The sequence below is a fragment of the Mesoplodon mirus genome (assembly GCF_964341445.2).
Source record: "Mesoplodon mirus genome assembly, chromosome: 2".
NCBI classification, from domain to species: domain Eukaryota; kingdom Metazoa; phylum Chordata; class Mammalia; order Artiodactyla; family Ziphiidae; genus Mesoplodon; species Mesoplodon mirus.
Genome location: NC_138977.1, coordinates 45,569,581 through 45,596,042, shown reverse-complemented (window position 1 = coordinate 45,596,042; position 26,462 = coordinate 45,569,581). Strand labels below are relative to the sequence as shown.

General features: G+C 41.8%; 1 protein-coding gene across 5 annotated transcripts in view; it reads left to right on the top strand.

The window, feature by feature from the left end:
- Positions 1-26,462, top strand: part of SEPTIN11 (septin 11) — a 104,303-nt gene that overhangs the window by 33,380 nt on the left and 44,461 nt on the right. For all 5 annotated transcript variants that reach the window (XM_082611426.1, XM_082611425.1, XM_082611424.1 and 2 more), the window contains exons 2-3: positions 9,045-9,159; positions 17,539-17,734. In XM_082611426.1, the coding sequence (XP_082467552.1) occupies positions 9,045-9,159; positions 17,539-17,734 (311 nt within the window). The remainder of the gene's footprint in view (positions 1-9,044; positions 9,160-17,538; positions 17,735-26,462) is intronic.

Here is a 26,462-nt window from a genome sequence, read left to right as displayed (position 1 = left end):
CATGCACCCTGATGGTCATTGCAGGACCGTTTACAATAGCCAAAACATGGAAGCAACCTAAATGTCCATCAACAGAGGAATGGATAAAGAAGGTGTGGTATATATATATACACAATGGAATGTTACTCAGCCATGAAAAAAAGAACAAAATAATGCCATTTGCAGCAACATGGATGGACCTAGAGATTATCATAATTAAGTGAAGTAAGCCAGACAGAGAAAGACAAATATCATATCATATTGCTTATATGTAGAATCTAAAACAAACAAGCCAAACCAAACCAAAAAAAAAAAAAAAAGATACGAATTAACTTATTTACAAAATAGAAATAGACCCACAGACAGAGAAAACAAATTTATGGTGACCAAAGGGGAAAGGCGGGGGGAGTGACAAAGGGGAACGGGAGGGAGGGAGGGACAAATGAGGAGTTTGGGATTAATGTATACACACGACTGTATATAAAGTAGATAACCAACAAGGACCTCCTGTATAGCACAGGGAACTCTACTCAATATTTTATAATCTATAACAGAAAAGAATCCTGAAAAGAATATATATACATATATATAAATTGAATCACTGTGCAGTACGCCTGAAACTAACACAACATTGTAAATCAACTACAATTAAAAAAAAAAGTTGATAAAACTGAGGCTGAGAAGTTAAATGAGTTACCCCAGGTCATTACAGCTAAGCAATGGCAGAGTTGCCCCGTGTCTCCTGACTTCATGCGTCAGGTACCTTCTACTGTACTATTCTGCTTTTTTGCTTACTCTTGTCGCTTTCTATGTAACTTTGTTCTGTTATTAGAAAAGAAATAATTACACATATTTTATCTTACCACCCACCTATTAGCTGCAGTAAAATTGCAGGCTTAGCTACTTTGAAAATATTTTTATTATTTATTATTGTTATTCACATTTCCTGATTTTTATTTATTTATTTAAATTGAAGTTGAGGCTGTCCTTTAATATAAAGTCACGAGTAAATTTCCTGTGGTCCTGACACAACTTTTTTTTTTTATTTATTTGGAGTATAGTTGCTTTACAATGTTGTGTTAGTTTCTGCTGTACAATGAAGTGAATCAGCTACATGAATCAGGATATATACATATATCCTCCCTCCTTGGACCTCCCTCCCACCCCAGCCCCCCAATCCCACCCATCTAGGTCATCACAGAGCACCGAGCTGAGCTCCCTTTGCTACAACTTTTAACCAGAAAAAATGTTGAAGTTTTGGTTTTCTTAGATTATATTGTCTGCGGGTAGTATGAAAGAATTCACCCTAACATATCAGCACGACTTATCTTACCGTTTCGGTGTCTTTTTATATTATGCAGATAACTGGCACCCCTTTCCCTCACTGGACAAAATCTGAATACGATCCATTTCCTGATTTTTAAAATCTCATTTTCTATTATAAAAGTGTGAGGGTTTTTTTTGATAATTAATTCAGATATTACAGAAACATAACAGAAAGTAAAATTTCCCTGTAATCCTACCATCCCCAAAGAAACCCCCTACACCATATTATTTTTGCAAGAATCTAGAAAAGCAAAATCTGTCCCTCTGCTGGGAGTCTTTTGGAGAAAGTTGCTTAGAGATGGCACTTAATATTGGAGCAGTTACTTAATATTAATCAAGATCTTTCCTGGTTATTTGGTGGTGTTTCAAGAGTGGCTTCTGGTTTTAATAGAGCTGACATTCCTGGCTCTGTGACTTGGGGACTTGCCCCTGGGTGCCTTTTTTTTCTCAGTCCCAGCTTCCAGCTGGGCTGCACTCAAGCTCTTTCCTCATATGGTTTTCCTCCTGAGTTCTCTCTTCTTCCTGGCTCTTACTATTCTGCTGCTTGTGTGAGACAGTTTCCTTGGGGGCTTTCTTGGCTCTGACCTTGGGATTTCATGGTATAGATGACAAGCAGAGTAGCAGATGTTGTCCAAGTCATTCTTAAAGAACGCAGTCCTCATTGGTAGTGAGATGCTTCAGATGTTTTATATTATGGAAGTGGCGTTAGCAATGCCTAGCCTTGAAAACATCCCAGTGCAGGCTTCGTAGTTGTGGTTTGGGTTGATACTTTGCATACCAGTGTTTTCCTTTTTGCATGAGAACTAAGGGCGTGTCCCATCTTCCCACCAACTTTTCCTTCTTTAAAAGAGAATATGAAACCAGTTGAATACTCTCTAGAATGTATTTAGATAAGTGTATGTATTTACAAAAATGAACAATCGGGCACTTGGGATGAGCTTACTTCTTGGACAGTTTGTGAGGCCAGGATTTCTCTAAATACTGAGAAGTGGCTGGTGCTCAATCAGTGATTTTGTGTGAGGAAAAGCATGTTCTTCTCTTTGCCTGTCTCCAGCTGGCTGGCATCTATTACCAAAACAGAGCCTCAAAAAAAAGACTCTGTCTAAGATGATGAAGGGATATGTACCACTCCTCTTCTCTAAGTGGACATCTCCTTTATGGGAAAAGACAGAGAGTAAAGGGAATATGCCCCATGGTTCCACCTCAGCTCTATTTTAAATTGGACATTCATTTTCTTAGGACTTGAGTCTTAATTATTTCTACCTCCTCCCATCAGGCAATGCTGGTCAAAAAGACTTTGTTTTCATCTGAATACATAAAACTTGCACATCAATTGTACATAGGAGCTGTCTACTAAATTAATATCAAACAATGCTGCAGACTAATACATGTTTTTATATCCTATAAGCTGGTGGATCTACTGCAAGAATCACATGAGTTATAAGGTTGCATCGAATTCTGTACTTTGGATAGCTTGTGATTATACGTTTGGATTGCTTGATTAACATCTGTCTGTCCCACTAGACTATGCGTTCCATGAGTTAGCAATGCTTTGCTTTCTCACCATCATCTCCTTAGCATTTATCACAGTATCTGGCACGTGTTGGTGTTCAATAAATATTTGTTGAATGAATGAAAGCATGAAAAATTTGCTTTTCTTCTTGAAGAGATGATTAACTTACATAGAAGAATTTTCTACACTTTGTTTTGAGGCTATAAATCCACTTTTCAAAAAATTTCTTGAAGACTGCAGATATAGCTGAAGAAAAAAATAGTTTTTAAGCAGGATAGTTGTAGGGAGTGGGTACGTAACTTTTGTTTTAAAACTAAGTCAAATTATTATAGTTAAGCAAGCAGAAGTGAAAAGTTCATGTGGAAGACACGAGGTACACACACAGATTTATATTCTGTTTGGAGTTAACCAGCGTAAATGACAGGAACTCCCTTTCAAGGGTCATGTAAAAACTGAGCCATCTTGGATCTGGCAATAGAAAATCACTGCCAAGAAGTTTTTACCCTGTGTTGGCTTTCCTCAAGCAAAATGACAGATTTAGATTTATGCATCTCTGATTTCCAAATGCAAGAAATCTTAGAATTAGCCTTAGAACCAAAGACTTTGCTTAGAGGTCATTTGTTTAAATCTCATTTTACAGATGAGGAAACCTAAGCCCGGAGATTAAGTGACTTGGATCAATGTAATTCATTCTCCATAAAATGAGGCTTTGAGAAGAGTGTAATTTCCAGCTCTGTAATACATAAAAGAAGTTACCTGTTAAATTTAAAAAATAATAATTTAAATTTTAAAGAGGCAGAATCTTTCTAAACTTAAATTGTAATGTCTGTCTTAAAAAGGTAAAAAAAATGAAGTCTAATTGTTTTCAACATACGTGAAAACATGTCACCTTGGTAACATGCTCTCCAGCTCCCCCTGACTGATGAGGGTCAGCAGCTGTAGACTACCTACTAACCACATCTACTGAAGCCTTCAGTTTTCAAAGGAAAGAACTGGGTTATCACTTTGAGTATGGTGAATAGAATCCATCTGTGCACAGCCAGTTTGTTAATTTCAGGAGCCTCTGGGCTGGACTAAAATAGAAGGAAGAGTGAAGATGAGGAATCCTTAATGGTTTCCAGCCGTGGAGGATGTGGATGCCTGCAAACAGGAATGGAATTCTGTGGCTTTCCCCTCAGCCTTGTAAATGAGCTTCCAATTTAGGGTGGATTTTCTTCACACTAGAGTCGCCATTCTCTCTTCCATGTTTTTTTTTTTTTTTTTTTTTTTTTTGCGGTATGCCGGCCTCTCACTGTTGTGGCCTCTCCCGTTGCGGAGCACAGGTTCCGGACGCGCAGGCCCAGCGGCCATGGCTCACGGGCCCAGCCGCTCCGTGGCATGTGGGATTTTCCCGGACCGGGGCACGAACCCGCGTCCCCTGCATCGGCAGGCGGACTCTCAACCATTGCGCCACCAGGGAAGCCCTCCATGTTCTTTTTTTCCTCTTTGTTCCTCCGTGAGTGATTCTTCCTCCCTGGTTAGTCTGCGGGCTTTGCCCATCCACAGTTTCCCCCGGCTCCCAGCAGCAATAGGAGGGCTCCTCATTTTAAAATGACAGCTGTCTTCCTCCCACCTAATTTAGGGAAAGGAAACCCAGGTTTCCTGAAGACCTGTTAAATGCTGGCCCTCCCATACGTACCATTTCCTTAGTTCCTCCCAGCCACCTTGCCAAGTCCTCCATTTTTACTGATGGAGGACAAAAGGTAGGGAACCAAACCCATGGCTGTCTGAGTCCAAGCCTTTTTCCATCCTACTTGTGGTTAAGCAAGATTTGGAATTGTGGAACATATTTTAAAGCAGCACTCAGAATGTAGGTGTTGGCACACATTCTTATATAATTTGTTTTATAATTATTTCCATAATGAAGTCGGCTAGACCGCTTCTGAAAAACTTGTCGATTATAATCTTCAAAGTACACATTCATAATAAAGTGACCCTTTGTGTATAGGTAACATTTATCTGGAAGGCTTCTGCAAGCTGGACTTCTTTTCCCTGGTAGATTTGGAGAGCTCCAGCCTTCCTGAAAGATGCCCCCCTGACTTTCCCTAGCCAAAAGCTACCTGTTTCCCCTTTGTCATCCCACAGTTAAAGTGATGGTATTTATCACTTTTATCCTTAATAGTATTACATTTACTTGTGTCCTGTCTCTACTGCTACATTGTAAACCTCTGAAGGGCAGGCAGAGTGTTTATCAATGAATAACAAAAGTAATGTATTTTTGCTCCCTTAGCGCTTTGTGCAGTGAGGTGTTTTTTTGAATGAACAAATAAATAATTGTGTTCATGTGAAGATGATCTGGAAAGAGAAAAATGAGACTGTCAAGTTAAAGACTGGTTATTTTATTTTATACTATAGAATTTAGTCATTGCCCATTTCAAGATGGAGTGGGCCTAAAAATCATGCAAGTACAACCCCTCCCTAGATAGATTAGCAAGTGGAGGACTAAATCAATTAAGGTCTTATAGTTACTTACTTAGAGGCTCCAAGGTGGCACTTGCATCTCAAAAATGGTCCAAATGAAACCTTTTATTATTGGCTTCATGTGCCATAGATGCAAAAATCAAAGTCTCAGCATTGACGGGACCAGTGAAAATATACTTAGAGCTACTTTGCCAATTTTAATTCTCAACTTCCACCTCTTATGGTTGCCAACGAATTATGATTTTAGAGAACATTTTTTTCTTTCTAGTTTAATATATTGGATTTCAATAGCAGCTACAATTACTGTATTGTCTGGGGCTACCTAGGAACTTAGATCATCATGTGGTAACAGTGACTAAGTGTGAGGACTCTGGACTCTGGCACCTGACCTCCTGGGTCCACATTGCAGCTTCTCACCTTATTGGCTGTGTGACCTTGGGCAACTTACTAAACTTCTGGGCCTCTGTTTTCTCATCTGTCAGTTAAGATTAGGTAACAATAGTAACTACTTCATAGAATTGTTAAGATAAACTAATTCATTCATATTTAGGGCTTTTCTGGAACCTTGATCCCTAAATGTTAGTTAGCTGTTATGATGATGATGGTGGAATACCAAATAGCTTGAGCTACTTTTATCCAATTATTATTTTCCTTTTATTGGTAGGGGGAATGTTTACTGAAATTCTCCCTGAGATTTCATAGTAAAGACAAGCCTGGAGATAGAATTTCTGTGGGATCTGGAAGGTTTGGATATGTAAACACTGGCTGTAAGGTCCTTCCAGATAGAGGAAATAGTATGAGTAAAGTCTGATGAGGAGAACCCTGGGGTTTTCTCCCAGGAACTGTAAGTAATTCCATTTAACTGCAGTGGAAGGTGCTCCCTGGGAGGAGTGGGAATAGAGATTTGAGTTTAGCCCATGGAGGCTCCTGAGCTGGCAGGCCAAGTTTGGACTGAGGGCCTTTGAGTACCAAGATCCCTTTGGCAGCAAGGTAGAGTGAGGGAAGATTAGAGGGGGTGGGATGGAGGCAAGGTGACAGTTGGAAGCCTGCTGAATTAGCATAAAGAGGAGGAGGATGTGGCATTGATAACAGTTTGGAATTGATGCAGGCAGGTGGGTCTCAGGTACAGATAAAGGTCACTAACAGAAACAGGGAACCCTGGAGTAGGGGTGGGTTTGCAATAGAAGAAGATGATTTCAAGTTTCTTGAAGAACAATTTGAGGGACAGAAAGGACAACCCGGGAGAACTGCCCCTTTGGTAGAAATTCAGAACTGGAATGCAGACAGAGTTCAGTACTTAGAAAATTCTGAGAGTCATTGCTAGGTGTGTGATGGCGGTAAAGACATGAGACTACCTGAGACTCCCTGAGATCATGCCTGTAGACTCAAGAGCCCCGCACACATTCTTCGGATAGAGACATCTAAGGCATGAAGCCATAAGCGTGGTGCCATGAAGTGCTGGGGTGTAGGAGTTCATTTTAGCTGCTGTGTGTGAGATAGAGCTCCCCTCACACATCCTGCAGTGCTTTCAGTTTTAAGCTGTTCATGAACCAAAGGAGGAACTTCCTATTTCCCCTTTCCCCATCACTCACCAATAGCCCAGTAAAGGATTCCTTTACTGCTGGGCAGAGAAATAGGCTCAGATTATGGAATTTTTAAATGGCATTATAAAATTGACATATTTTATATGACAAAGAAGAGAGAGACTCTGAAGACATAAATTTAAATTAAAAAAAATTTCAAGACCAAACTGTTTTATAACCCTTCATTTTGTATGTGGTTTTCAGTGGGTATAAAAATACTTGGTGGGTATGTGGGTGGTTTCTCATGTTTTGGAAATGGTGAGAATATGAGATGCTGAGCACTGGGTTCTGGGATGAGAGCTATAATTACTAACTCTGATTCTTTCCCCGGATTGGCTCCTGGGTGGATATCTGAACCTAAAAACCCAACAACAGTCCAGAATCCAGAGCAATAAACCACTCTCCTCCCCACCCACCCCGCTGGAAATTAAAAGAATTATTGTGGCAAAGAGGAGAGGGAGGGCAGGACGATGGTTCTAACTTGCCTCGTCCCCTTTTGTGCCGCTCGCTGACTGTTCAAGGCCGTGGTGCATCAGGAAAGAGGCTGCTGTGATGGCTTCTCCTCGCTGGCTGCACAGCAGCCCCTGTGCAGCTGTGATGGAAGGAGTTCTAAATATAACCCAGACTCCTTTCAAATCTTCCTCCCCCAGTCTTGGCAGATGTGGTAAACACCCTAAAAATACCTGCTGTCTGAACCTTTGAGGTCTTTGGAGAGGAAGGGGCAGGTGGTAGCCCTGGGGCCACGGGGTGCTGTCAGGAGGCCTTGCCAAGCTACCAGGGCTGCTCCCCAAGCTGTTTGGTGCACTGTCGGCCAGACCATCCTGCTCAAGGATAAGAGCCCACTCTTGAGTCTCCTAGTCACTGCTGGCAGGTTTCAAGGAGACTATTCATAGACTAGACATCTGTTCTCTGTCCCGTTGACCTAAAACCTGCAGCTGCCACCGTGGTATTCAGGCAGTGTTGTGGCTTCCAGTCTTGTTCCACAGAATCAGAATTGTAGAGCTAACGAGGCCCTCAGATATTATATTGTTCATAAAACATTCCATTAAAATCACAACATCTATGGAGTTACATTTCCCTGCCTCTGTAGTGACTTAGGGATTTGGAAATGGAGTCTCAGTCTCTGATTATTAAAAGACCTCACTGTCCTCATTGGGTAACACACATAGGAGGATAACAAAAACCAGTCTTTTTAAAAATAGTGACCAGATGATCCTGTGCAAGGCTTTTTCTTCTTTATTAAAAAATGGAAATTTGAGGCTCATTTTCTCACCCAAAATTCAGTATCTCGAGTGTAAAGCTCATTGGCAACATAGCCAGACGCCAGGAGTCTCATTTTCAGAAAGGCTTTCAAGATCTAGTTTCTGGAATCCCATACCATAACTGTGGTGTTTAATTGAAAGACCATAGCTGACCTCTGTTTTCCTGGGAAAGAAAGGTTTCACAGATGATCTCCAATACCCACGGAATGCACTCAAAGTTGTGGAGGCAGTCAGCACCATCTAATGAAACAGCATAAATCATCCAGCTTTAAATGTATGATAACTACCTTAGTCCCAGTCTCCTTCAGGAGAATCTTGAGAAGGTGCGGGGAGTGCAGAACCTGTGCTAGGAGCTGTGTGAGGGAGAGCAAAGTAGCCCCGAGAAGCCCGTCCAGATGATGGAGAAGGAAACCAAGTCCTGTGCCACGCCCTTTTCAATATGTTCATCATGGTAGTTACAGAATTTCCATAATTGTAACGGGTATGCATCCTCCACTGTGAGCTTCTCAGGGCTCCTTCCTGTATCTGGAAGAGTGTCATTTATTTTTTGCCACTGGGCTGAAAGTAAATTGAAGGGTTTTCTTGAGTGCTTGAAGCTGTCAGAATGGTTGAAGTTTTTAATGTCACTTAATGCATGTCTGAATCAGCCACCGCTAGAAGCTTATTTCCCCTGGACCAGTGCACTTGTAACCGGACCTGAGCTGCCTGGGAGGGAGATTGGTGTACTTAGGGACTCAGTGTGATTTTGTGGAAAGAGCGTAGCTCTGGAGTTGGTAACTTCAGTTGTGTAGAAGCCAGGGACGGGGTGGACACAGAGGGGTCACCTTTTTCCATGCGTGTCAAGAAGAGAGGGTGGGAGAGGGAGGGGTCCCCAGGTGGCACTGTCATGGGTTATCAAATGTTTCCCTTCTGAAATTCCAGAATGAAGAGCTTCGAAACTTGTCTCTTTCTGGCCATGTTGGATTTGACAGTCTCCCCGACCAGCTGGTCAACAAGTCCACTTCTCAAGGATTCTGTTTCAACATCCTGTGTGTTGGTAAGTGACTCGTCCCTTGCTGCTGAGCAAGGAATCTGACTCTTAGGTGTTGGCAGGTGACTGTCAGAGGGGCACGTTTCAGGAAATAAGGGGAATGATATTTTTTACTCTTTCATTATCAGTAAAGCAGGGCAATAATACCCACTCATGTATGTCACACAAAGATCGAGACTTGTATTTAGGTAGAATGCTTTGTAGGCTTTGTGATGTTACTCAAAATGTTATTTTTATTTGTGTCACATTGTCAAGCAGTGATCAGTTTAATATTGCTATTGAACCACTTATTTAAATTTTTTGTGGGGGGAGGGACTTAGACCCTAGCTAGACTATAGGAAGTTGAAAGAAGGACCTGAGATGCACATACATAGGAAGATCATTCAAAAGCATTTTAAGAATTTGTTTCCGGGGTCTTTGACTATGGTGCAATAGTAATCTCCACTGAAGTCTTTTTAAAGATATGCTGTCTACAGTAAGTAAAATCTGAAACTACTTTAACCACTTTGATAAACTTAGAATATTAAAAATTTTTGCTTTTAGAGCAAAAGACAATTTAAAATTCTCTTTTATATTTGAAATACATTTTCTGCCTGAATTAATAAATTAACCTTTTGTCCTTAATTTGGAATCTGAACTTGACCTCAGTTTATTCCTGGTAGATAAATGGAAAAGGCCAAAGAGATACAACTTACATATTTGCATCCTCAGGATGTGTTATTCATATCCTTTAGATGTTATGCGTTGACCTGGGCCTCTGGCCTTGGTATTTTTCTTCTTCTTTAGCCATATATTTCTTAAACTAAGACAAGGAAGGTAGGAAAGGAGGTGGAGAAAAAGAGGAACGTAGAAATAGAAATCTCCTATTGGTTTGAAGCAGACGTGTCCCTGGAACAGATGACGGCCTTTCCTTCACCCTCCCTGTCACTCTTGATGAAGGACCAGGCTAAACAGCAGTGAAGTGGCTTGGGCTGCATTGTTTTGTTGCCATTGTCCTCTGGGCACAGACTTCAAGACAAATTAAAAGGAATTCTGTATGTAGCCGATATGTGTTCTCTGTGTATCCGCCCCCGACTTTTGGCAGAATGTCCTGACTTCTCTTGTCTAAGTAAAATGAAGTGACTTTAGAAAAGAAAGATGTGCATTCAATGTAAGTTAGTTGTTGGGGGGAGGGCCAGGTATTTTCCTTTCTGAAAATTCTTCGAGAGGAGCATACTGAACGTGGCCCCTGCATTGGGCATTCACTAGTGGAAAGCCGCCACTGACTTGCACACCAGATGGCTCGCTGTCTGGCATTATGTCTCAAGCACTGGAGAGAGAAGGACTGGAGAGAAACATGGCCAGAGCCACCAGCTCTCCTGCTTTCCCCTTTTCCCCACTTGAAGCCGATTAAAATTCAGCAGGGGACCCCCGGGAATGGCAGCTCTGAGAGTGGCATAAATGAGTCGTCTTTTCTCTTCTGCTAAATGCTCATTGCAGAGCAGGACAATTCTTCATTAGCATAGCAATTTGTTGGCAATTTGTTGATTTTCTATTGAAAAGTGTGCTAAATTGTAGGCCAGTTACTATTCTGGCTTCTCTTCTCCGTCTCCCCCAGCCCTGTCTTCAAAATCAGTTTCAAGAATCTATGGGAGAGCTATGGCCCAGCCCCTGCAAGTAGGATAAAGCCTTACAGTGGGACTGGGCTGGAAGGACCTGGTTTGACCGGGTGTGTGGTGTGCAAGGGGGAGTGTTGGCTCGTTGACTGACCCTTGTGTTACTAGCACAATTATGGTGCTAGTTGGAATTCCTCACAAGCCACATCCTTGCTGTGCTGTTGGATTTGTAAAGCAGCTGCTATTCTGACTCTCCTGGGTGGGTGATAATCCGTATGATTCTTAGGTTTTTATTCTTGTTCCATTCTTAACCATGTTGAAAATTAGTTTTTCAAGTTATTCAAAATAATGCATATTTATGTTAAAAAATTATAAAATGACCCCCCTTCTCTCCTACCCTCATTTCCATTCCACAGAGAAAACACTGTGGAATCCTAGGAACTTTCTAAACTTTTCTGTACTTGGAAATTATTTTCGGAGGCTGAAAACAACACCAGTTATCTCACAGTTTTGTAGAAGTCCCACGTGTGTCTCACCAGGCTAAAATCAAGGCATCCGCAAGGCTATGCTCCTTTCTGGAACGTCAAGGGGAGAAGACATTTCCTTGCCTTTTCCATCTGCTGGAGGCTGCCCACATTCCTTGACTCTTGGACCCTTTCCTCCATTTTCAAAGCCAGCAATGTTGTATCTCTCTCTGACTGTTCTTGGGTTAGGAAATTTTCCACAGAGAATTTCAGAAATCTAGTTTAAACTCAGTTAAGGCTCTTCCTCAACCCCCAAACACACTAAAAAGGTAATATATTGAATTCTGTAATTAAGAACAGCTGGCTCTCGGGATGCAGCGTGTTTGCAGGGCTCCGTTTCTGGTTTTCGAGCCTGCTTGCTGCTGCGTGGCTTCATGGTCGGGCTTCTTCTTCAAGGAGGTGCTACAGCCTCCAGCAGTGTTGCCGGCTGAGCAACCCCAGAGGAGAGAGAGGCCATTCCTGACAAGGCCTTCTCAACAGTCATAGGATCTCTGATCAACCAGGCCGGGGTCATCTGCCCACCCAGGGTGGGAGATGGGGATCGTCCACCCCGAAACACACAAGGGTCCCATAGGAGAGAAGACATGGGCAGAAAGGAGAAGGGGCATGGGAGAGACACACACTGGACAGATATAAACAGGTCTCTCATGACTACATAAGTACTTTTTTGTTTTGGTGTAACATAAATGAGATCATGCCGTCCTATTCTTTTTTTTTTTTTTTTTTTCCTGCGGTACGCGGCCTCTCCCGTTGCGGAGCACAGGCTCCGGATGCGCAGGCTCAGCGGCCATGGCTCATGGGCCCAGCCGCTCCGCGGCATGTGGGATCTTCCCGGACCAGGGCACGAACCCGCATCCCCTGCATCGGCAGGCGGACTCTCAACCACTGTGCCACCAGGGAAGCCCAGGAAGAGAATTCTTGATGCTAAATCGGGTACCAGACACCCAAGAGTTCATAGTTCCTCTACTCTCCATCTTGCCTACAACACAGCCGTTCACCCACAAAACTGCATTTTGTTTTAAATAAAGCCTTTCTTTCTTACCCACGCTGTATTTCTCCAAAGAATCTAAATTAGTATTCAGCCTTTCTTCACAATTTTAAATTTATACATCTTTGTCATTCACTTTCCAAAATGACACCAGCTCTGTGAGAAACTCCAGCATTGAACCACCTGTATGTTGGTTCTTTGTGCACCTACACAGATGGATAAAATACTGTGACATCCCTGCTTTTGAAGAGGAACCAGTTCAATAGCAGGGTCAAAGTAAATTAATAACATATTCTGAAAATAGAATTAAAAAAATAATTCCACTGTATTGTTTTGAGGGGAAGGCAGAAGAGGAATAGAAAACAGACAAGTTTCAGATCATTTTAGCCAAAGCTATAGTGTCCGCATAAGCTGTAGAATTTTACAATGAGATCTTAAACATTTTTATCCCATCTTGCTTTTCCAGGAAAGGCTCTGAAGTGGTTACAGGGTGAAATGAATGAGTTAGTGAATAAAAGATAAAATTAACCACAGAAAATAAAGTGAAGCCAAGGTTAGAGTCAGAACTCAAAGCCATCAGACCTGCCTATAGCAGTTGATTCTCTCAGGAACGCATGTACCTCTCCGCCAGTGGTCAGAGCATGGAGGGACCCATTCATTCAACAGATATTTGTTAAACACATATTATGTGCCAAACAACACGTTAAAAGTTTAATGATGACAGACTTACAGTAGCTATAAAGTAAAAACAAAATAGCTGCTCCAGATGAAACACAGTTCACCGGGAAAAATCTCTCCCATGGATTTTCAGAAAAGACATACGGTGGCCGTCCCTCCATTTAAGCTTGGGTTCCTGAGCGTCCCCCACTCAGCGCCACTGAGCCAGGCAACGCCGAGGGTCACATGCTGGTCTTCCAGGGGGACTTGAAAGACCAGCATGCTTTGGCTAATACCACCAGCTAATACCACAGCTGGTGGTATTAGCTAAAGCATGTTCCATCAAAGGCGATTCTATGAGGAGTTAAAACAACACAGCGTAGCTCTCTGATTATCTGGCTTCATCCAAGAATAAAAGCCAGGCTGTTTAGAGGAGGCAGACAGACCTTCATGCACAGCTATTTGAATAATTATAATAATTATCCAAGGAACCAGTCTTGGCAGTCAGAGTAAAAATGCTGAATCATAGATCAACTATTTGCTCAGTTTACAATTAATTACTTTCTAATTCATAATACATTCCTCTGTGTGTTTTTTGTTTTTGTTTTGTTTTTTTCTTTTTTAATAATGTCCAGCTTAGAGCTTGCGGTTTAAACAGAATGGAAGGGGCAAGCCTGCTTCCCACCGTGCGATGGGTGTTACGCTCAGCAGCACTGGCAGACATGCGAGAAACGGAAGCCCCAGATAGTGCTTCAGGAGTAAATCTCTAATTATTCTAACAACTGTTCAGGCAGATGAATTTATAACAGAATAAGCAACAAACTGAAAAATCTACCAAAGTGGCAAATCTCAATATAAATGATCACCATGATCATTTTTCTTTTCAGTTAACTGAAAAGAAATGCCTGAAACTGAATGCCTGCTCTGTGCCAGGGATTCTGAAATGTTTCACAGTTGCTGCCAGTCATTAATTGTCTCAAAATATTGTAGTTGTTGGGTTTAAATTGGAACCTATGCCAGGTAGGCTTTTGCTTACTCAAGTTAAAAGAAGCCTTTGTGCTCTTGTGTGTCCTCAAAAATATAGAAAATGCCTTCTTTTCTGAGGCTAGAGATTGACCTCAACAACAAACGCATTGAAAAGCTCTCTTAGTTCTAGAATTCCTTTTATTCCGAAAGCTGTCATTTCTTAGGGAACTGCTTGTGGTGAATTGCACTGCTGCTGGAGTAGCTGTGTCTAATTAGGGCTCTTAAAAGCACAGAGCATAGGAATGGAAAGCAAAGCACTCTGAAATTTAGAGGAACAGTGGTTTTTCCAACCCGTGGAGTAACCCTGTGCTGTAAGTGGGCCCTGGAATGCTAATTGTTCGTAATTTCCACCTTAATGCAAATAATAATTAAAATTACCTTGCCTTTAAAAAGAAAACAAAACATGGTGTTCTTGATTCACATATGCTTAACTAATTCTCAACTTAGTAACATGTGATGGTAATTTCAGTCCCGTCCAGGTAACCTAGAATCCTTGCCATGTAAATTGAAGTCTTTATTGCTGTTTTTAGGGAAAGAGATGAAAGTTAAGTGGGTCACTTTCCACTGATAGAACCGTTACCTTATAGGGGAAATTTTATAAGATAGTTATGCTGTTGTGCCTTTTTCCCTGTTCTGAAAATAGGTAAATTCTGAAAAGAAGTTTGCTCTGTTGAGAAAGATACTCAAGTAGGTACTTAAAATGACTGGAGTACCTTCAGTGTAGAATTGCCTTCCAGATTCTAGGTACCTTACAAGTGAGAACCCTGTTTTGTTTCTGTATCCATTACTTAGTAATTTTGTTTTGTTCAGAGTTATTTTGTTAAGTCACCAATGGTGGATATGAGCTTGTTGAGCATTAGGGAACAGAGACTACTTTAGGTTACTTTTATTGATGGGTCTTTTTTTGTAAGAATGTGAAGGAAAGTAAGGAAGACAGGAGACAGTCTCAAGTGCTACACAGCTAGACTTCATGGAGATCTGGAATGACATTCAGGATATTACAGAAGTTCAAGAAGTGTCAGTTGCTGTTTTTCTTCACCATTTTATCCCCAGCACCTATGCTTGTCACATAGTAAAATACTCAAGTATTATTAATGAATAAATTTCAGGTACTAGTGTCTACCGTATCTATCTGCTCTCTTTCTCCTGTATGTCCAGCTAATTGTCTGTCAGCAACATGTCTTCTATTTACTGACAGCCTTTGCTGCCTCATGGCATCTGATTTTTTGCTTCTCTCAGCATATCTTTTCTTTTTTTTTTTCTTTTTTTTTTTTTTTTGGTGGTACGCGGGCCTCTCACTGTTGTGGCCTCTCCCGTTGCGGAGCACAGGCTCTGGACGCGCAGGCTCAGCGGCCATGGCTCACGGGCCCAGCCGCTCCGCGGCATGTGGGATCTTCGCGGACCAGGGCACGAACCCGTGTCCCCTGCATTGGCAGGCGGATTCTCAACCACTGTGCCACCAGGGAAGCCCCCAGCATATCTTTTCTTTTTCATGCCATCGTGCTGTGTGCAGGTTCAAACTCCCAAAGATAGAAGTTTGATTGGATAGACATATCACTGTCCAGTTTGGAGCATTCTCACAGCACTGGCGTCCATGGGTGCCTTTGGACAGGGGGCTAGCCCTGGGCCAGTTATCTGTGGTCATTAGCAAGGTCCATGTTATAAACTATGGTCTTGCTTGTGAGAGGAATGTGGTTATGGCAGATTTAAAATTTAAAATATCACATTTTAATATCATTCCCATAATAGTAAATCAGAGTCTGGCTGATATTCAGTCATGTTCTAGGTCAGATTCTAAGCTATGGGAGATCAGGCCAGTTCGTTGTTGTATTCCCAGAAGTTGGTACTAAGCTGGAAAGGATACTGGCTGAAAGAAGACTGATGAAGGAGGAAATTCTTTGATCTTAGATGTATCGGGTCCAATGGGTAAAGCTAAAGAATTAGGCAAATGTACTTGAGCAACTTTTATCCTACAAGTGAATCATGGTAGTCAGTGGCAAACCACCTAAGGCTTCTAATTAGAGAAAGCTCAATTACAGAAAGATTCCATTCTACTTCATGTTTGTACTGTGTTGGAAAGCAATGAGTAATACAGAACTTCTAATTAGTAAAGGTATTTTGTCAGTGGGAAAGTTGCCCTAAGGCTATAAATCTTAGAGCTCTTTTTTCCCCCATGGAATTGTCACCATCCTAAAAGTCATTATGGCAGTTTTTCAGAAGAGAGGTACTGTTCCTAGGACCATCATGGGATTGGGATTTGTTGAAAGGGCCGCAGTATATTGGTATGTTTAAATTGAGCTGAAAATCTAATTGGGAAATTTTCCAGATTTTTTTTTTTAAAGGCATTCTTGTGGGTAATGTTTCTCGATTTCTACCATCACACACTCAACCACCACCCCTGACAAGGGTGGGTTCTTTCTCATTGCCAACTATGTTTGACTCAAGAATTAGTATATATAGAGAAAATTTTTCTTGGTCTTATTTTGAAGACCAAGCTAAAGTTCTCCATGGCTCCACATTTGGGTCTTACCATTTGATTGGTGTAGTGGTACCTGCCACTCTCCTTTGCATATATTAGGGGCTCAGTAAGACTTACTGACTTGAATTATCAATGTGAATTAATAAGGCCATTGTTGCAGGTTATTTAACATCATTCAGTTTCATTGTCACAAACATCCGCTTGAACCTGGGAAATCTAACAGGTGCTTGCCATCTGCTGAATAGGGAAATAAAAATGGAGATAATGGAGGATTCTCACAGATTCATAACCATACCTAAAAAAACTTAGGCAGTCATTTTTCTCTGTAACAGTAAAGTCAGGATGCTGTGTTGGTTGAGTGTAGGTGTTAGAAGCACACAAACTTGGGTTAGAAGCCTGGCTCTGCCACTTAACAGTGTGGCTTTAGGCAAGTTACTTAGACCTTATCTAAGCCTTAATGCCCCATCTGTAAAAGGGAGGAAAGAGCAGTACTTATTCCATGGGGGTTAGTACTAGGGTTTAAATGAGATAGTGCATTGGAAGCTCTTACCACAGGGCCTTGTACAAGGTAAGCGCTCAGCAGCTGTAGCTGGGTTTGTTATGATTGCTGTTATTTGTCAAGAGTGTTGTTTTGAAAAATGTAATTCTTTTCCACAACAGTAGATGGTATCGAGTAATTCAATACAAATGAATCAGTCTTTTGAATTTTCTTCGTAACAGAAACTCAGCAATATAGAATTTTTTTTAAAGCAATATAGTGTTACATGCCAACATTTAGGGAAGGAGGAACTACGGTTTATGTCTTTGAAATGACCACACACTGACCACAGGCAAGCTTACAGGTTCGGAGTCTCTATGCAGAGGTAAAGAAAAGTATCTTGATCTGTAAGTTCAAGATCTTTTCTACTGAACGGTTTTGGAAATTCATTAAAGCATTTCTCGGGAAGTATTCCGTAGATCACACATGGAAAGAACTATCTTTTTGTGGTGGAATTTTTGGTGATACTGACTTTTCAAAAAATTTTACTATCATGATGATGAAAAACTCCTGATGATGTGAACTGGTGCCTCAGAGGCATTGACACATTCTTTGATTTCTCCCTTGTGGTCATGCAGGCGAGACGGGCATTGGCAAATCCACATTAATGGACACTTTATTCAACACCAAATTTGAAAGTGACCCAGCTACTCACAATGAACCAGGTGTCCGGTTAAAAGCCAGAAGTTATGAGCTTCAGGAAAGCAATGTACGGCTGAAGTTAACCATCGTTGACACTGTGGGATTTGGAGACCAGATAAATAAGGATGACAGGTACATCTTGGGATTTTGTGGGGATGTAAATGAGTGAGAAGGTAACAGGATCCATCCCGGGTAAATGCAAAGACTAAGTGTTCGCTAATTATGGGGCTTGGTCTCCTATCACCTAAAAGATAAGACATTCTTGTCCTCTGAGAAATTTTCTTAGAATATTCTTGAGGTCAGAATCAGCTAGTGTAATTGATTCCAGCTAAGGTAAGGAGAAAAGGGGTTTGTTAGAAGGCATAAGCTACCTTATGGCATTTTTCCAGGAGAGTCATGGAACCAGGCTTGGGTGCTTTCCCACCTGGAAAAGCAGTCTAGAGAAACACGTACAGTTAGTGGAACCCCTGCCACAAACTACCTTATATAGTTTGGTAGCTGTGACACTGGGGAGAGGTCTCTAGAACCTCCACCCAGTCTGTCTCAGAGAGCCAAATGCCTTCACCATCGTTTGCAAGAAGAACCCCTTTCCCTGTGTGGGCCTCTGCCTTGTGTGGCTCCCTTCCTGCTTCCAGGTCTTGTATGGCTGCATCTGCTTCGTAGAAACTAGACCAGATCCAGAACACTAGCTGCAAGAGAGTCTGGGAAGTGTGGTTTCTGGTTTTTGTTGTTGTTGCTGTTTTAACTCTGCAAAAAAAAAAAAAAAAAAAAAAAAAAAAAAAAAAAAGGGCCGGGGGGAGGGGCATTAAAAAGTAAAAGGAGTTTGGAATGAGCATCTGCCACGCTCTCCTAGTCTCTGAGGCAGATTGAGATATTTGACTGAATCCCCAAATTCCTACAGATCTGAATGAAAACTTGGAATCAACGTGATTTTCCCGAGAAGCTGGAGCCCAGGATTTAGTAGACCCGGGTTGTGATCTGGATTCTGCCTATGAGCAGCTATGGGACCTTGGCAATTTATCTCACTCTAAGGGAATGCCGCTGGATCCTCTCAGGCCTCTTCCAGTGGGATCTGCATATAGTCTCTCCTTAGGTGGGGTCTAAGGAAGGGCACTGGGAAAGGCTAAGCCTGGAGGAGGGGTGTGGTAATAATACACAGCTGGTAGATTGCTGTCAGCTCCGAAAACCCCAAAGTGAAGAAAGCAGGTCTGTGAAAGATCAGGTGGAAGAATTGTCGTTGATTTCCAGCCAGCACAGGATCTTAATATTGATGCTAGTGCTGTGGCATGAGCACTGTGTGTCCTTTGTGCATTGTCTGGGTCTTCCTGTAGGCTGCTCTTACTTGGGTGGCCCGCTGTGTGCAGAATGGCCACATTGAGTCTGAATATTGAGTGTGGTTTCAGTGGAGCCTGGTGAGGAATTCAGATCGCTCTCTATCCAGCAAGGGTTTGTTAAGCTAATTTGATAATATATATAACAAACTTCTTTGTCAGTGTAGAAGAAGGACATGTTTAAGCTGCTTAAGAAATAAAATGTCTTTTCAGAATTTTGGTCCTGTAGTTTGTATGTAGACAGAAGCTGTTAGCTATGTCAGTCTCATGTATTCATTCACTAAAACTGGTTTACATAAACTTGATGATCTAGTTATAAAATAATATAGTGAGGTTTTACTTTTTTTTTTGAGGTGAAGCAAACAGTCATTTTATTGACTCAAGTTCTTTCATTTACATCTTATCTCAGGCTATTTGCTTTAGTAGTTTAGCACCCATCAGTAGAGAAGGCTGTCTGCATCCAGAGGTTTTACTTTTATAAAACACACATAGTCATTTTATAAAGCCAAGCAAGTTTGGCTCTTTTCTCTGAGTTGCTGTGTGCCCTTATTTGAGGGAAGCTGTTAAGCCTTAAACCTTCTTAATGTGTTAATCTCAAGATCACCCATCCTATTCACTAATCTTGACTTTAAATGCCTTAAGATTGTTCTTACTTTTTTTAAACTTTTATTTGTTTTAATTTTTAAATTTACTTTTGGCTGCTTTGGGTCTTTGTTGCTGCACATGGGCTTTCTCTAGTTGCGGTGAGCGGGGACTGCTCTTTGTTGCGGTGCGCGGGCTTCTCATTGTGGTGGCTTCTCTTGTTGCGGAGCATGGGCTCTAGGTGCGCAGGCTTCAGTAGTTGTGGCCCATGGGCTCAGTAGTTGTGCATCATGAGCTCTAGAGCACAGGCTCAGTAGTTATGGCACGTGGGCTTAGTTGCTCCGCGGCATATGGGATCTTCCCGGACCAGGGCTCAAACCCATGTCCCCTGCATTGGCAGGTAGATTCTTTTTTTTTTTTCTTTAACATCTTTATTGGAGTATAATTGCTTTACAATGGTGTGTTAGTTTCTGCTTTATAACAAAGTGAAGCAGCTGTACATATACATATATCCCCATATCTCCTCCCTCCCACGTCTCCCCCATGCCCTCCCCATCCCACCCCTCAAGGTGGTCACAGAGCACTGAGCTGATCTCCTTGTGCTATGTGGCTGCTTTCCACTAGCTATCTACCCTACACTTGGCAGTGTACACGTGTCCATGCCACTCTCTCACTTCGTCCCAGCTCACCCATCCCCCTCTCCTTGTCTTTAAGTCCATTCTCTACGTCTGCCTCTTTATTCCTGTCCTGCCCCTAGGTTCTTCAGAACCATTTTTTTTTTTTTTTAGATTCCATATATATGTGTCAACATACAGTATTTGTTCTTCTCCTTCTGACTTACTTCACTCTGTATGAGAGACTCTAGGTCCATCCACCTCACTACAAACAACTCAATTTCGTTTCTTTTTATGGCTGGGTAATATTCCATTGTATATCTGTGGCAGGCGGATTCTTAACCGCTGTGCCACCAGGGAAGTCCGTTATGATTGTTTTAAATACTTAAGTTCATTCTCAAAAAACGTTTGAGAAAGTTAAAATTAAACTGTCCCAGGCCCAAAGATAATTCCAGAAGGAGGCTTCCAGAGACATTTTTGTGCAGTGACAGCTTAATGGGAATAAGACACCAAATCATTAAGTTACATTACGTTTGCTTAGGGCTCAGAAACTTCATTAGTACCAGGTTTTGTTTGTTTGTTTGTTTGCTTCATTTTCCTCAAAACTGTGTATGTTATATGTGTGTGTTTTGTAAAGAGGAATTTGAACCATTTTATCTAGGGCTATGTATTGTCTAGATATATTTTAACTATCTGTGATAGAAATATGAGCACACAGTAACAGCAGAGAAATATTTAACTCATGCTCTAGCTGAGCATGGAGCTCTATTTTATGTATAGGGCAATTTAAATGCTCTTCAGTAAGCATTGGCCTGTAATACAGGAGCAGTTGTTAGACATAGTAAGAAAGATTTCATTTTGCATCTGTCAAAATGGACTATCTGTACATTGTGTTGGAGTGGAGGAAAGCTAAGCACAGCTGAGCAGTTGCTCTTAATTTATGACCTCAATGCCAGGGAATGATGGAGAGGTTCTTGCCTGAAGGCTGTCTGCAATGCCCACTGAAACAGATGAAGAGAAAACCCTGATGACAGGCAAAAGTGCACACTGGTCCTCGTGTGGTCACGGAGTCCCCGTCCGAGCAAGGCGGGTCTCCATCTCTGACCTGCGCAGGTCTCTCCCTGGGGTTGGGGAGCGCCATGCTTGTGCACTCCCTGATGGGAAGACATCAGCTGCACCTTCTCAGGATGTATTCCTGCAGGAATGAGAACCGTCTTCCTGCATTTTGCTGCTCAGTTTCCATGAGCTGTTCCAGCTCTGAGTCATCGCCTCAGCACCGCCATTGCATTTTTACTTCTCCCCTAAATGGGGACTTTCCCTCAGTCTGGTGGGTTTTCACTCACCAGCCCTGAACAGCAGGTGGCCAGTGCAACGCTGATCCACACATTTGCAGCTGGAGGCCTCTTTAAGAAATTATCTAACTCATTTGGGTCAAATAATAGTTTCCAAGGAGACTTAGAAGAGAGGAAGTGTGATATTAACCTAACCTACATACCAAGTATTTTTTTTTCTTCTGAAATTTCTTGACAGCTGTTGCATAACCTCTTTAAGTGGCATTTAGAACTCTGGGCCCCAGAATGATTGTTGACACTGTTGACTATAAACCCAGATGTCTGTTGTTAAAAAAATAATCATTTGGATAGGGTCTGCTTCCTTCAGAAAATTGGAAGTGGGATATGCATTTTTGTATCGATATGTAAACATATGGAAGGGGATGTGCTGTTTCTCTAAACCCATGATTATTTTTAGTACTTTGAGGATTAGGCAAGCTTTTCTGCCATCAATGCAAGACTTCAAGAATGTCCCAGTTTGTTTATGTAGGCTTTGGACATGTCAGCATTCCTGCATCATTATCTGCCTGGGACCAGGCTAGCTAGAAGGAGGCAGGAAGAGAGATCTGGTAAGGTTTCCTGTTTTGTTTAATAGCACGATTAACTCTTCGTGGTCTAAGGGCCTCCTTGTTTTGCTGTCTGTACTCTTCAGTAAAGAAGGAAAGAGGTCTGGAGAAGAAGGGAAACCAAATTTGCTGTAGTGCTGGAAATAAAAGAACTTGTTGGCCTCACGTTTGGGATGTGGGAGATAGAATGTTAATGGCATATTACAAACTATAATGATAATCAGTCCTGAAAAAGCATGGATAATTGAAATCCACTGAGAGAATCCTCAAACTCACCAAATCTTTATCGGAGTTATAAAATGGTAATGGAATGGACTGTTTGGTCTTCAAATTCTGTCTTAATTACACTTTCTGGTAGATGTAGTTGAAGGATAAGGAAAATTAACTTTGGCTAATAGATAGCAAGATGGTAGGTATCTGGTCACGTATGAAATGGAGAGTCAGTCCCTGAACAATGGCATTGGCTATTTTGCAGGTGGGTAGCTTGGGTGGATAGAAAACATTGCATAAAATATTTTTTCCCCATCAGTTTTAGGGTCAACCTCTGTCAATTTTTTGTGTTTTTTAGTGGCTGGAGATTTATGGGGGAAAAAAATAAGTGGTAGATAAAAAGGAATATCCCATGCCTTAAAAAGAAATTATATGAAAATGTAAGGACTTGATTTGATCTGCCCTACCCCCCCCCTCCTTCCCCCACCCTGCCCTTTCCTCTGCTTGATAGGGCTAAAATCCACAGAAGTTTGAATTGGCAGAGCAGAATATAAATAGGTATCCTTGCTGTAAGAATGGAAACTAGCAAAGGGCAAAATAGGGATGAAGTTTCCTTATCTTTATGACTTTGGGTGTAGATAACATATAGACAGGAGTAGGAGAGAGGGCAGAGAGTTTGTTCAAAGGATGTGAAGGGGAGTACAAAGCCACTAGGCTGACTCATGCATCAGGAAGAAACTGTTTCATCAACATAATTAAATCTTGAACACAAGGCATAGTGATTATGGTAAATTGTTCTCCTGAAATACATTTATTTGTTTTTAATGATATAGAGGGTAAAATGGATGGGATTTTGTGCTTGGTTATGTGTAGGAGGTAGGAGAGGAGGTCTCTAGGTTGAGCCCCGGGGTTCTGACACAGCCAGTGGTCTGGATGCAGGTGCAATTTGCTGACCTGAGGAATACGGGGGAGTGTGGGTTTGGGGACAAGATGAAGAGTTTGATTTTGGACATATTTAGAAGAGCAAGTGGAAATATCTGGTAAGCAGTTGGATGGATTGGTCTGAAACTTGGGTGAAAGATCTGGTTAAGTGAAACGCAAGAGTAAATGTGATTTTCCAAGGAAACCACATACAGGGAGAAGAAGGAGATTGAAAAGATTGGCCCAAACTCCTTAACAGGGGATGGCAGACGAAGCCCGAGGTATAGAGGAGAACAAAAGATGTCTTGGGATATACCAAATCCAGGGCAGAAAGCATGCCTCACTGGAAAAGGAGAGGTGCTATGCCTCCCATAATCTTGGAGGATCAGAATCAAAACCAAATGCAAACTGTTGGTGGGAATGTAAATTGATACAGCCACTGTGGAGAACAATATGGAGGTTCCTTAAAAAACTAAAATAGAATTACTGTACGACCCAGCAATCCCACTCCTGGGCATATATACCCTGAGAAAACCATAATTCAAAAAGTCACGTACCACAATGTTCATTGTAGCTCTATTTACAATAGCCAGGACATGGAAGCAACCTAAGTGTCCATCGACAGATGAATGGATAGAGAAGATGTGGCACATGTATACAATGGAATATTACACAGTCATAAAAAGAAATGAAATTGAGTTGTTTGTAGTGAGGTGGTTGGACCTCGAGTCTGTCATACAGAGTGAAGTAAGTCAGAAAGAGAAAAACAAATACTGTATGCTAACACATATATATGGAAGCTAAAAAAAAATGGTTATGAAGAACCTAGGGGCAGGACAGGAATAATGACGCAGATGTAGAGAATGGACTTGAGGACACGGGGAGGGGGAAGGGTAAGCTGGGACGAAGTGAGAGAGTGGCATGGACATATATACACTACCAGATGTAAAATAGATGGCTAGTGGGAAGCAGCCGCAGAGCACAGGGAGATCAGCTCGGTGCTTTGTGACCACCTAGAGGGGTGGGATAGGGAGGGTGGAAGGGTGGGAGATGCAAGAGGGAGGAGATATGGGGATGTATGTATATGTATAGCTGATTCACTTTGTTATAAAGCAGAAACTAACACACCATTGTAAAACAATTATACTCCAATAAAGATGTTAAAAAAAAACCCCAAATGCAGAAAGGAAATGAATAGAAAGAAGCAGCATACTCGGGTCACTCTTGTGGGGAGGTGCTAAGAAGCTGCAAATCAGGAACTGGGGAGGCAGGAAGGAGCACCTGCTGTGAGCTGCTTTCCTGTCCTTGGGGCTAAGAGGGCGTAGGGGGACCTTGATTCCCCCAGTCACATGCCTTGGTGTCAGGAGACCGAAAGATCAGGCCCTGGACTGGCAGGGCATGGGTGGGCCTCACTGGAGTGGCCTGGTCCACTGCCCTACAGGGCATGCATGAGTCAGTAGCAGAACAGTTACCATGGAAAGCGGGTCAGTGTAAAGTTCCTTTTTTTTTTTCCCTGTCTTTTTGAAAAGTCAGGCTTGCTTTTCTCTTATTTGTTGTTTATTATATTACTATGAAATAGTTATATCTCACAGTTTTATGGGCTAATTCTTTACATATATTAGCTCACTTAATTTGTCACATTAGCTGTCTGATATAGGTAATATCTTTGTCCTTGATATTACCTATGAGGAAATTGAAACACAGAGAGGTTTAGTAACTTGCCCAGAGCCACACAGCCAGTAAATTATGGATTTGGAGTTTGGTTTTAGGTGGTCTGGCTTGAGTCCATGCTTTTAACCCCCAGTTTATGTAACTATCCTATCATAATAATGGCTATTGCTATTGTTATACAATTCCTGCCTATATTTTAAAATTGGAAAATGGAGGAGAATCTTATTACTCGCTCATCCTTTCTATTGGAATTCATTGGGATTTCTACTGTCATGTTTAGAATTTTATTTAGGCACATTCTACTTTTTCTTTAAACCTCCAGAGATTTCGTCTGCTCAGATTGAAGCAATGGATTATGATAAATCACCAAGGGAAAATATAAGAAAACTTTTTTCTGTTTTCGGTTTTGGTCATACATTTTTGTTTGTTTGTTTAATTTTGTTTTGTTTGTTTTTTCTTTTAGGGCATCTGCTGTCATCCTCATTATAAAAGATTTATAGTTCTCTTTCAGGGATTTCAGTTTAATTTATGGATCCGAGAGTTGACTGTTGAGAGGTTTTTATTTTTCTTAATGCCTAAACTGTTCCTCAGCAAGGTAGTAAGTTTGGGGAAGAATTAACCCATTTTATTCCCAATCAGCCCATGTCATTGCTGGTGATACTTACTTCTGAGAAGTCCCCTTGGAGACCTGGAAGAGTTCATGGCTTTTCCACAGTGACCTAATGTACTGTTTAATCCCTGGAGAACATATGGTTTATTGAATATGTCTTCCCAGTATGCTATTAGTGATTGTGTTTTTGGCCAGTTAATAGAGTCATGTGTAATTATTCAAAATAGATTTGAATTATGATTTGGTGAGAAGAGAGGATTACAAAGTTTACCTTCAAATCATAAAATTTGAGAGTTGGGAAGAATCTTGATCATAATAGACCAGGCAGTTCAGTTTATAGATGAGGTTATGGCACACACAGGGCTTTATGAGAGTACGGAGAAGCCCTCGTCCCCGGGGGATGGGGGCGCAGGAGCAGGGAGGGGCTGCCAGCAAGAGGAGGTGCCGCATCCTGAAACTGCAGAGCAGTTTCATCTTGTGCATCGATGCCAATCAGCTGGGAGAGGCTGTCAAAATCACTTTATTGGGACAGATTTTGAGGCTCAGTTTTGGCCCAGCAGGAAAGAATGCCACAGTCTCTTAGCAATACCTTCATGGGTGCCATGGGGGAAGTGACAGTGTGTCTCACGTATTTCCAGTTGCTGTTTTAAAGGCTGAATGTTAGCCAGGGGAATAATAGGAAGAAGACCCTTCCAGGTTGAGGTGTGGGGGGATGGGATGGCTAGCATGAGGAAAGGCACAGAGGCAGGCGAGAGCTTGACATGTGGGACAGAAAGGGTGAGCCCTGGAAGGGGTTGGAGAGAGGGCCTGGGGTGATGTTCAGGGGCCAGATGGCTAAAGGCCTGGGCTGCCAAGGTAAGGAACTTGGGCCTTAGCTCTTAGGGAAGAAGGAACCACTGAAGACTTTCCTGGAGGATTGTACAAAGAGCTTTGAGACTAGCAACATGCTGATTGGAAAATGTGTCTTAAAAAACCTTCTTCTGGGGCCTCCCTGGTGGCGCAGTGGTTGAGAGTCCGCCTGCCG